Source organism: Dipodomys spectabilis, unplaced genomic scaffold (assembly GCF_019054845.1).
Source record: "Dipodomys spectabilis isolate Male_0828 unplaced genomic scaffold, ASM1905484v1 ptg000039l, whole genome shotgun sequence".
Lineage (NCBI taxonomy): Eukaryota > Metazoa > Chordata > Mammalia > Rodentia > Heteromyidae > Dipodomys > Dipodomys spectabilis.
The window spans coordinates 1,567,518-1,579,666 of record NW_024870716.1 but is presented as its reverse complement, the minus strand read 5'-3'; the positions used below and the strand labels follow the sequence as shown (position 1 = coordinate 1,579,666).

At 48.6% G+C, this 12,149-nt stretch overlaps 1 protein-coding gene across 1 annotated transcript; it reads right to left on the bottom strand.

Moving 5' to 3' along the window:
- Positions 1-2,464: 2,464 nt before the first annotated feature.
- Positions 2,465-10,917, bottom strand: Rnd1 (Rho family GTPase 1). The gene is made up of 5 exons (XM_042677665.1): positions 10,713-10,917; positions 9,872-9,959; positions 7,007-7,116; positions 5,825-5,959; positions 2,465-3,522 (listed from the first exon to the last, which is right to left on the bottom strand). The coding sequence occupies exons 1-5, from the start codon at positions 10,830-10,832 to the stop codon at positions 3,277-3,279; spliced, it is 699 nt and encodes a 232-aa protein (XP_042533599.1). The 5' UTR covers positions 10,833-10,917; the 3' UTR covers positions 2,465-3,276.
- Between the last annotated feature and the right edge of the window lie 1,232 nt (positions 10,918-12,149).

The following is a 12,149-nucleotide window of genomic DNA, read 5'->3' as shown; positions in this document are numbered from 1 at the left end:
GTCTTCGGGTTTGTTTTTGTGCCAGTACCATGCTGTCTTTGTTATTATAGCTCTGTAGTAGAGTTTGAAGTTCGGCATGGATACCCCTCCCATGTTGTCTTTATTCCCTAGAATTGTTTTGGCTATTCTAGATCTTTTGTTGTTCCATATGAATTTTTGGACTGTTTTCTGTATTTCAGTGATGTACGTCATTGGGATTTTAATAGGAATTGCATTGAATTTGTATATTAATTTTGGGAGTATTACCATCTTTACTATATTAAGTCAGCCTATCCAAGAGCATTGTCCCTGAGCTTTTACACTAGTGCTCTACCACTTTGAGCCACAGCTCCACCTCTACCTTTCTGGTGGTTAATTGGAGATGAGTCACACTAGACTTTCCTTCCCGGGCTGGCTTTGAATCATGATCCTCAGATCTCAGCCTCCTGAATAACTAGGATTATATGTGTGAAACTTTTTTTTTTTGGTCATGAGGCTTGAACTCTGGGCCTGGGCATTGTCCCTTAGCTCTTCAGCTCAAGGCTACCATTCCACCACTTGAGCCACAGTGCCACTTCTGGCTTTTTCTGTTTATGTGGTGCTGAGGACTCGAACCCAGGGTCTCATGCATGCGAGGCAAGCCCTCTACCACTGAGCCACCTTCCCAGCCTGCGTGAAACTTTTATCTCCAATTAATCAGCAAAAAACCAGAAGCAGGGGTGTGGTTAAGTGGTATAGTGCCAGCCTTGAGCAAAAAAGCCAAATGAAGCTTAAAGCCCCAAGTCACAATTCTTAGTACCACTGAAAACAAAACCAAAAAATCTCCCCAGGCTTCTGTGGCTCACACCTGTAATCCTAATTACTCAGGAGGCTGAGATCTGAGGATCACAGTTTGAAGCCAGCCCAGGCAGAAAAGTACCTGTGAGACTTTTATCTCTAATTAACCATTCAAAAACTGGAAGTGGCACTGTGACTCAAGTGGTAGAGCGTTATCCCTGAGCATAAAGAAGCTAAGGGATAGTGCCCAGGCCCCAGGAAAAACAAAAAACAAAAACTCTAAAGCAGAAAAGGGTTGGGGTAAGGGCTGGGAAGGTGGCTCAGTGGTAGAGCTCTTGCCTTGCATGCATGAGGCCCTGGGTTCGATTCCTTAGCACCACATAAGCAGAAAAAGCCTGAAGTAACACTGTGGCTCAAGTGGTAGTGCTAACCTTGAGCTGAAGAGCTGAGGGACAGTGCCCAGGCCCAGAGTTCAGGCCCCAAGACCGACCAAAAAAAAGGGAGGGTTGGGGTATGACTCAAGTGGTAGAGTATTTACTTAGCAAACACAAAACCCAGTACCATCAAAAAAAAAAAAAAATAGAGCATTCTGGGTGCAAATGTGAATAGTTCCAAGGTGGAGAAGGCATGCCCTAGACAGTTCTTCCTGGTTTAGTGAGATTTGGGTGGAAGTGGGTCAAGGATCAGGGAAGAGCGAGAGATTCCATGTTGGAGGTACTAGGGTGCTATGGATGCACTCACTCTGGAACTCAAAGAAAGTGTTCTAGCACAGCTTTTCCTTGACCATCAGTGGCCAAGAAAACTGAGAAAGAAACAAAGCCAGGCGCCAGTAGCTCATGCTTCTAATCCTAGATATTCAGAAGGCTGAGAGCTAAGGATCTTAGTTTGAAGACAGCCTGAGTATTTATGTCCCTGAGACTCTTCAATCAGCCATCAAAAAAGCCTGGAGTGAAGCTATGTAGTCCAAGTGGTAGAATGCCAATCTTAAGCAAAAAAAGCTAAGGGACAGCTCCCAAGCTCTGAGTTCAAGCCCCAGTATTGGCAGAGAGAGAGAGAGAGAGAGAGAGAGAGAGAGAGAGAGAGAGAGAGAGAGAGGAAAGAAAGAGAGAGAGAGAGAGAGAGAGAGGAAAGAAAGAGAGAGAGAGAGAGAAAGAGAGAAACAAAAAGAAGGGAGGGAAGGAAGGAGGGAGGAAGGAAGTCAAGCAGGCAAGCAATAGGTAGATGGGAAAGTGGCTTAATGATAGAGTACTTGCCTATCATTCATGAAGCCCTGGATTCAGTACCACATAAACAGATAAAGTCAGAAGTGGTGCTGTGGCTCAAGTGGTAGAGTGCTCGCCTTGAACAAAGAAGCTCAGGGACAGTACCCAGGCCCTGAGTTCAAGCCCCAGGACTGGCAAAAAACAAAAAAACTTTGCTAGGTACAGGTGGCTTACACCTATAATCCTAGCTACTTAGGCTGAGCTCTGAGTCAAGATTTGAAGCCAGCTGGGGCAGAAGAATCCCTGTGAGAGTCTTATCTCCAATTAACCACTCAAAAGCTGGAAGTGGGGCTGTGGCTCAAGTAGTAGAGCTCTAACCTTGAGCAAAAAGAGCTCAAGGACAGTGCCCAGGCCCTGAGGTCAAGCCCCACAACTGAAAACAAAAACAAAACCAGAGCCAACTTCTTTATAGTGTTATATTTTCATTAATAAATAGGTTTTCTTCTTGAAACACAGAACATATAACAGATTGAAACACTTCCCCCCTCCCCCCAATTCCAAAGACAAGTCTATAAAACAAATGCCAGCTGTGCTGCCCTGTGGGCAGGAAAAGTCTGGTGGCCTTCACCCAGCCCTGCCCCTGCAGCACCATCACCACCCCCCACACTCCACAAGAGAAGGGGGTCTGGAGCTTCTCCCTTGAGCCCTGGGGACTTAGGTGAGAAGCATGTGAGTGTATGATGTCACCACTCCATGATTCATGGACTATGCAAAGATGAAGCTTCCCTCCACTGGCTCTGACCAGCCCCTGCACTGCTGATTTTGTGATACAGCACCTGGGCAAAGCTCCCAAGGGAGCTGCCTCTGGGCTTCCCCCATTCTCCGGTCCTCTGCCACTCCTTAGAAGGGAGGGGAAGGGCTCTGGGACCCCTCCCATCCCGGGGCCTGCATGGGAAACACTGTGTGAAGAGGCATGATGCTGAGGTGAAGGCTCCTGTACACCCCCAAGCCTGTGAGGCCAGCATTCCCCCTCCCCACACACACACATACACCATGACCCCACACTTTTCTTTCCTCTGGAGTGGCTGCCCTCTCCACAACCTAGTGCCCAGCTTGGGGTGTGATGGTTCTAGTTCAGTCCTCAGTGTCAGACCTGGTACCTTCATGTCCCTTTCCTGTCTCCTTCCAACCCCTCACGGTGACCATCCGAAAAGCTCATATCCAGTGTCCTAAATTGTTACATCCTCCCCCTCCCCCGAGCCTCTGCATCCCAAGGGAAGAAGTGGGGAGGTGTGGTCTCCCTGCTCCAACTCCCACTTCACATAATGGAACAGCTTTTGGCCTTTTCCTTCTTGAAGGTGGAAGAGATGAGTTCGGAGCGGCTGGGGAGATGGAGGAGTCGCTTGGAGAGGCTTCGGACGGGACTCTTCGGGGGCACAGGGCTGGGTTTGTTCAGACACACCATGGATGCCATCCGAAAGATGCTATGGATGCTCTTCTCCGAGGTGAAAGCTGAGCCTTCCAGGTAGATTTCTGCACCCAGCTGCTTGGCTATTGCACAGCCCTGAGGAAGGGGTGGAGTCATCAATGCAATGATCCAAAGTAGCTGGGAAACAATAGGACTTTCTCTGTGCTATGCCCCAGGGCTATTCCAGAGGCACCCCTCTGCCAGTCTCTCACCACCAGCCTCTGACAATTACTTTTGTGAGGGACAAGGATGCCTGCCCATCAGGATCACGTAAATCACTTTTTTTTTCTGTGCCAGTCCTAGGGCTTGAACTCAGGGCCCGGGAAGCTTCCCTGAGCTTTTTCTCAAGGTTAATGCTCTACCACTTGAGCCACAGCACCACTTCCAGCTTTTTTGGTAGTTTGGTGGAGATTAACAGCCTCACAGACTTTCTAGCTCAGGTTTGCTTCAAACAGTGATTCTCAGATCTCTGCTTCCTGAGTAGCTACAATTACAGGCATGAGTGACAACTGGCTTCTAAGTCACTTTTAGCCAGACAGAGAGAGTAGGTCAGAATTTCTGGGGATTAGGGCATAGCCATTAAGTTTTTCTTTTTTGGTTTCTGGTGAGTTTGTTAAGAGTCTCATTGGGCTTTATTGCCCAGGCTAACTTCAAACTGTGATCCTCACTCAGATCTCAGCCTCCTGAGTAACTAAAATTACAATCCTGAGCTGCTGGCACCCAACCCTGCATTAATATTTTTAGGAGCTCTCCCAGATGACGATAAAGAGAAATATTGCCATAAAGAAATGATGCTAGCGGGGTGGCTAGGATTTTTAGGTACTTGGGAGGCTGAAACCTGGAGGACCACAGTACAAAGCTGGCAAGGACAGAAAAGTCCATGAGGTTCTATGTTCAATTAACTAGCAAAACAAACAAACAAACAAAACTGTTGGGCACTAGTGGCTCACATCTGTAATTCTAGCTACTCTGAGGATCATGTTTTGAAGCCAGCCCAGGATGGGAAGTCCATGAGACTCTCATCTCCAATAAACTACTCAGAAAAAGTTGAAGTGGCACTGTGGCTCAAGTGGTAGAGTGCTATTCCTTGAGGAAAAGATGCTCAGGGACAGCACCTAGGCCCTGAGTTCAAGCCTCAGGACGGGTACAAAAAATGCTAAGGTAGAGGCATGGCTCAATGGTAGAACAGTAGCCTTGAGTAAAAAGCCAAGCAAATTCTAGACCCTAAGTTCAAGCCCCTGTACTGGGAAATGGAAGGAAGGAAGGACAAAAGGAAAGAAGGAAGGAAGGAAAGAAAGAAAGGAAGGGAGGGAAGGAGAGAGAGAGAGAGGAGAAAGGAAAGGAAGGGGGAAGGAGGAAGGTAGAGAAGGAAGGGAGGGAAGAAGGGAAGGAGGAAAAGGAACAAAGGAGAAAAGAGAAATAATCCTTAAATAAAGAAGGAAGGAAGACAGGAAGAAAGAAGAAGAAAGAATCCTTATATTCTTAGATGCATATGCAATTATCCAGGGGTTTCCTTAAAAATGAAATGCAAGCTGGTGGCTCACATCTATAATCCTAGCTACTCAGGAGGTTGAGGTCTGAGGATCATGGCTCAAAGCTAGCCTAAGCAGACAAATCTGTGAGACTCGTATCTCCAATTAACCAGCAAAAAGCTGTGATTGCAGGCATGACTCGAGTGGTAGAGAAAAACAACAATCTACCAGCACCCAAAATGTTCTTTTGTTTCTTGAGAAAAGATCTTACTATGTAGGCTGAGCTGGCCTCAGACTCAAGATTCTCCTACTTCTACCTCCCAAGTGCTGAAATTAGAGGTGCTGGTCACCACAGCAAGCATTCTTAATGATTCTAATACAGGTGGTCCCCAAAAAGAACTCTTGTAGGTGTTAGCACAAACAAGGATGGCTCATCTGCTGACCTATAGCATACAGCTAGGTAAACAGGTGCCCATTACCCTAGTTATAGAACTTTCTAACACTAATTCTCTCTTACCATAGTGCAAGAATAAGAGCAAAAATCATATCTGTCTGGGAGCCGGTGGCTCATGCCTATAATCCTAGCTACTCAGGAAGCTGAGATCTGAGAATTTTGATTCAAAGCTGGCCTGGGCATAAAAGTCCTTGGGAGATTTATCTCCAATTAACCACTCAAAAACCAGACCACTCAAAAACTGGAAGTGGTACTGAGGCTCAACTGGTAGAGTGCTAGCCTTTAACACAAAGAGACTCAGGGACAGTGTCCAGGCTCTGTGTTCAAGCCCCACAACCAACCAAAACAAAGTCATATCTGAAGTCCTCTGTCCACAGCCCTTTCCACCCCATCCTCCAGTGCAAGCAAGCAAGCGGTAGTGCGCACACACACACACACACACACACACACACACACACATGCATGCACGCACCTGCTCATAGGAGATGGGCGCCTGCTTTTGGTGTGACAGCTCCATCAGGGTGCTCAGGTCTGTTCTCAGGTCTGTCTTGCAGCCAATTAGCAAAACTCGGGTGCTGGGGCAATAATCCAGGATTTCTGTCCTCCACTGAAGGGGCCAAGCATGGAGAAAGGAAGAATTGGGAAAGGAGAAGGAAAGTCAGAGGCAGACAGATCCCAGGAAAAGCCCAGCTGGCAGTGTCGCACATACATACACCACCCAGACGATCACCAGCCCTGTCCTCCCTCTGAGTCACAGCATCTCTGCTGCACTAATTACATCATCTTCCTGCCCATGAGGCCTTCGGTGGCACCGGTGACCCAACAGCCTGTGCCTTCAGTCAACAGCCCAGTCACCAAGCAAAGTACAGGAGCAAGATTCTTCCCACTTCCTGCCAAGCAGAGCAAACCCAGAACTATCTGCCCTGCTGCCCCATTAAAGGCCTCACAAGTCCAGAGGGCCACAGAGGGATGCAGTCAATCTCTTTCCAGGTAGAGCATGTAATCCAAATCTTCTGAGAAACTAGGCTAGTTCCTAAGGCTCTCTGCAGCTTGTCAGTAGAGACACATCTTGACATCCAAACCCAGGTGTGCCTGGCTCAGTGAGCCTGGGATCCAGAGCATTCAAGGCTGTCTCAAAATGATCCAATTGCTGACCCCTAAACCATATCAGGGGGTTCTGATTGGGAATCTTTTTGTCTCCTGAGACTTTCCCCCATCACCCTCCTTGGCTGGGCCTGGTATAGAATAACAGAATCAGCAGAGGAGAGGAGACCTGGATTGTATTCCTAGAGCTGGAGCTCATGATGTGGCCTTGGGCAAAAACTCTTCCTTCCCTGGCATCAGTTTTTTTCTGGTACACAAAAAAGATGAGAAGCCAAAGGTCCCAAGATTCTTTTCTGTTCTCCTGCTGGGTTAGATGCTGAAGAATTTCTCTAGTCTTATCTTCTTTTTTTGCCAGTCCTGGGGCTTGAACTCAGGGCCTGGGCACTGCCCCTGAGCTTCTTTTTGTTCAAGGCTAGCACCTACCACTTGAGCCACAGCACCACCTCTGGCTTTTTCTGTGTATATGGTACTGAGGCATCAAACCCAGGGCTTGCATGCGCAAGACAAGCACTCTACCACTAAGCCACATTCCCATCCCCTCTAGTCTTACCTTCTTAAGTGCACTGTCCACTGTCTCTGGACGGCTGATGTCAAAGCATAATAACACTGCATCTGAGTCGCTATAGCAGAGTGGACGGACATTGTCATAGTAGGGAGACCCTGAAGTAGTAAGAAAGACATGGGGGTGAGCCATGGCATTTTTTTCTTCTCTATACACCAGAATCCAAGGTGCACTTGGACTACCATTTTTTGATCCTTTAAAAACCAGCCACCCTCTAGGGAATTGTGCCTGGAAGCCTGGGACCTGACCACCTGCTTGGATCATCTCCCTTAACCCTGGAAGAAGAAGAAAATAAAAGGGGCTAGAAAACTGGGCACTGATGGCTCATGCCTGTAATCCTAGCTACTCAGGAAGCTGAGATCTAAAAAGTGTGATTTGAAGCCAGCCTGGGCAGGAAAGTCTGTGAGACTCGTATCTCCAATTAACCGTTAAAAAAAGGCCAGAAGTGGAGCTGTGGTTCAAGCAGCAGCCCTAAGTACAAAAGCTCAGGGGCAGCACCCAGGCCCAGAGTTCAAGCCCCAGCACTGGCAAAAAAAAAAAAAAAAAGAGGGGGCGGGTGGCAGAATATAATTCAGTCTTATCTTGGTCTTCCACAGTAGTCTCAAATTAAGTTCTATAGTTCTCTGAATCCTAGAAGACAGTCCCAAATCCCAGGGAGAGCCAAGGGCTGTTCAATATCTCCTCTTCTTGAGCATCTTCCTGCTGCCTGACCTCTGTGCTTTGGTTCTGGGGTCTCTTTGGTTTAGAGACAAACCTGCTTGTTACATAACTGGCTGTCCTGCTTCTTTACCATGGTATCTGAACTCTAGGAAGTTGGCAGGGGAGGGAGAGCACCCAGGATTCAGGGCTCCACTCTGCCACCCACCTAAATCAGCCTTCTCTTGAAAGGGGAGGCTGTAGCCCCCTCTCCCCCTAAGATCTCAGGGAGGCAATCTCACAGTCAGCAGGAACTTTGATGCTAGAGCAAGGGTCCTTCATAGGACAGGGAATAGCCAATGTAGACCTAGGGTCTGAGAAGGCCACACAAGGAGCTGAGCCTACCCCCCTCCACCCTGGGGAAGGAGCAGTAGAGGATTTGGAACCCAGACAATTCGTGCTCAGAATAGCAAGCAGCCCCTCTCCCTGCACTGCAATCGCCATGGAAACTGGGGGGGAATCCAAGCTGGGGTGGGGGTGTCGATCATAAGAAAAAAAGTAAGGGAGAGTTGGGATAGCTGCCTGCTCCTTCAGTGTTCTTCCCCTCCCCCTCCCTCATCCTATCCCTTTCTGAGGCGAGGTGGGGGTCTGGCTTCACAGTGGCACTGAGGCAAGGGAACGCTGCAGTATAGGGGAAGGGGGAGGGGAGAAAGTCTCCATTTTAGCTCCAAATAATCCCCCTCCCCTAAGATCAGCAAGTGAAAAATGAAACAGGTCCAACCGTGGTTCTGGGACAGGGAAGCCCCATCCCACACATTTCTGCCACTTCCTCTGACCTTACAAGAACCTATGTGAAAGAGTCTGAGGCTGACAGATTTCATCCTTTTGAAATTAGGGAGTGGGTGTGACACAAGGTATAAAGACCACACTTGCTGATTTTCTAGTATCTGGATTGGGGCCTCAAGGGCTGCATTCCGACTGTGGAAGGAGGTGGGGAGGGAACAGTGGGGGGCTTGGGGGTGGTGGTAGAAGAGATGAGCTGCAGTAAGGTTGTGGGAAGACTGGAAGGTGGGAGGGTACAGCAGAAGAAAAACCCATTTATCATGCGACCACGCTGCATTCCAGCCCAGCCAGCCAGCATAGCACAGTAGTCCAGGATGACAGGAATTCTGCCTCCCATCCTTGGAGCTGCAGCCCAGAAAAGCACCCCACCTTGAGGAATTTTTGTTAGGTGGAGGGGGTGGGAAAGAAAGGAAGTCTCATTTTTCCGTCTACCCATCCCCTATTTCAGTCTTTTCAGACTTCAAAATTGGGAGCATGGGAACAACAGCTCTTTGGAGTAGAGCAGCATATTTATTACACCCAACAGGAAACCCCAGTGATTTATAGTTCCCCTTTACATTCGGTCTGGATATGATTTTTTTTTTTTTTGGAAAGGCATGGATTTGATTGTCTTTCTCTTATAAGCAGCTTTTACTCCTTAATTATCACTCTGAGCCAGTCTATTAAAAGGAAAAAAAAAAAGGCCTCTGGGTGAAGAGATAGTAGAAAGGGCTCAGAATCATAGCAAAGGAGGATTGAGCACTAAAGCTTTGAGGCTGAGATCCTGGGAAAACATTGCTTCTTCAAAGACAGAGCACCTTCTGGCAAATCGAAATGGTCAGAAGCAACCCACTTCCAGCCCCCCAGCGGCCACTATCCACAACACGACCATGCCCTACATTAGCCATCTCCCCCACCCTCCAAAAACATTGATGATGCATTGCTTCTTCCCTGAGCCGCAGCGGTGTGACAGGGGAGGTGAGAGCTGAGTTGCGGCAGGCAGACAGCAGTAGCCAGAGACGGAAAGCAGAAAAGCCAGATGCGTCCCAAAGCAAAGGTGGTCTCCCTAACCAACTACAACATCCTCTAGCTACAAGAACCCCTGCCTCTCATTTAACTTTGCTCTGGGGAAGTAAAGCATGAGTGAGTGTGTGTGTGTATGTGTGTGAGTGTGAGTATGAGTGTGTGTTTGTCTATCCGTGTGCTTAGCCACGAGCAGAAATAGAAAAGCCTTGCCAAATCTGAGTTGACCAACAGCACCCCCACCCCTACCTCCATCAAGGATCCTCCGATTCCTTCTTTCTGTTTCCTGGCTAAGCACCTTTCTCCTCCTCACCACAACTGCAGCTGACTAGTTGAGCTGGCAACAGAGGATATTGGTAACCGCAGTCTTACCTGAGGTGTCCCAGAGACTAAGCTCCACTCTCTGTTCCTCAGTCTCCAAACAGGCTGTGTAATTCTCGAACACCGTGGGCACATAGGTCTGTGTGCAGAGAGGAAGCATTCACACCTGAGCACCTCTGTCCTACACAAAACCCTACTACACAAGAAGCCACTCATCCATCTTTTGAGACACTAAAGTGTCAAGGCCAGAGGAAGGAGTTCAGGGGGGGCAGGAGGGACCACATAAGATTGGAAGAAAAGGACTGTAGAGACACTGGCACTTTGTGCTATGGAGATAAGAATTAGGAATGACCCACTCCCCCCACTACAACCAGAGGCAAGTCCCCCTCCCAGTTCCTAATGATCAGACACACATCACACAGGTTTTCCTCTCATCCCTAAATTTGTCTCCCAATTTCAGAATCACCAGACAATTCTAACATCTGTCTTCCATCTCCCCAAACCCCTTGGCCCAGGTAAACCACCCAAAAGGGGCAACAGTAGCAACCTCAGGGCTTACATTCATAGAACCTTTGAAGAGGGAATGAAGGATGGGCAGGTATTATGTCAAGAAGAAACCCCAGACTCCAGGGCCTCCAGTTTCCTCTCCTGAGAGCAGACCCAGAGATGAAGGAAAGTAGGAGGGGATCTGATGGGTGAAGAGGTAAGGAGGAGCCGGCCAGGCGGCTGCAAAGTAGGACAGGTCTCAGGGGAAACCAAGGCTGGGCAATACTCCAGCCAGAAAGCAGCTGAGGTGGGGCAGGCTGGGGGTGGAGGGGGTGGAGGAGATGACTCTCCTGGGCAGGTGGGAATCAGCCCCGGGGCGGGCCGGAGAGCAGGGCAGGTGGCTCACCTCGGGATAGCAGTCCTTCGCTAGCACCTGTAACATCGCTGTCTTCCCGCACTGCACATCGCCCACCAGCACGAGCTTACATCTGACCACTACTGGCTGGGGCGCCCGTCTCTCCTTCATGATTGCAGCCTCCACAGGGCTCGGGCTCCGATTCAGAGAATAAGGGGTGGCGACAGGTGTACTTCAGCAAGGGATGGAACTCAATGCCCTGTCCCCCTCCAACTGAAGAGGAGGCCGGGCACAGGCTTCTTATATATCCTTAGATGAACCAATCACAAGAGGAGGCGGACTCTGTGGCAGCCAATCACTGAGGTGGGATCTCCTCCAACAGCCAATAGGAAGGGACTCTGAGTCAGCGCCCTCTTCTTCCCTTCCCTTTCTCTTAAAGCGGCAATGTTTTTTTTCTCTTCCTCCTGAAAGGGGATTCCCACGATGTTTTTGTATTTGTATTAGGAAGTAGGAGGGGACTTAAGGCAAAGTCTGGAGTGCCCTTCAGTTTATGTAAAAAAACATTAGCTAGCTATGGAATAGAAAGAAAGAACAAGCTGGAGTCACAGGGACTGTCCCAGGAAAAGAGCCAGGCAGCCTAAACTATGGGCATCCACCTAGCAAGGTGGATGGGACCCGGGGCGTGGGGGAGGGGGGGCGTTCCAGAGACCTTATACTATGTTGTTTCATTTAATTCCTACACAAATCAGTTTTCACTCTGCGCATGTAGCCGTGCACTCAGGGCCTGGGCACTGTCCCTTTTTCACTCTAGGCTGGCTCTCTACCACTTGAGCCACAACTCCACTTCCTGACTTTTGATGGTTAATTGGAGATAAGTCAAGTAGACTTTTCTGCTTGGGCTGGCTTCCAACTGGGATCCTCATATGTTAGCCTCCTGAGTAGCTAGGATTATAGGCGTGAGCCACTGGCTAGTTCTCACTTCTTTCCCATTTGTTTTCTAATACAAGTTCCTACTGTTCCTGTTTTGGAAGTACAAATCCCCTCCTTAGGAATCACCTCCACCAAAACAAATCAACCAAACCAAATACAGGTCCTCACCCAGAGAAAGAAAAGAATGAGGGAGTCCAGGCAAGTAAGGATAAGAGAAAGGAAAAGAACAAAACCAAATCTCTTGGCCACATAGCCCCTTACTCCAGGTCTGGCAGGAGCTGTTTACAGATGCTTGTTTTATGGCCTGAGTTCAGTTTTCCAGATGAATCAGGTGCAGGATTAGTTCCAGGCTGACATCAGTTGATACTGATGCATTAATGCATGTCATCTAGTCAAAGTCCAGCCTGGAAGACCAGGCTTGGGCCTTTGGGATTAGAAACTAAAAGGTCAGTTCACACTGGTAGCTCACACCTGTAATCCTAGTTACTCAGGAGGCTGAGATCTGAGGATTGCAGTTTGAAGCCAGCCCAGGCAGGAAAGTTCATGAGACTCTTATCT

Coding starts and splice junctions, on each gene's coding strand:
- Rnd1 (XM_042677665.1), bottom strand. CDS start 10,832: ATGAAGGAGAGACGGGCGCCCCAGCCAGTAGTGGTCAGATGTAAGCTC. Junction 7,117..9,871: donor TAGTCTCTGGGACACCTCAG/GTAAGACTGCGG, acceptor TTACTACTTCAG/GGTCTCCCTACTATGACAAT. Junction 3,523..5,824: donor CGCCCATCTCCTATGAGCAG/GTGCGTGCATGC, acceptor CCCCTTCCTCAG/GGCTGTGCAATAGCCAAGCA.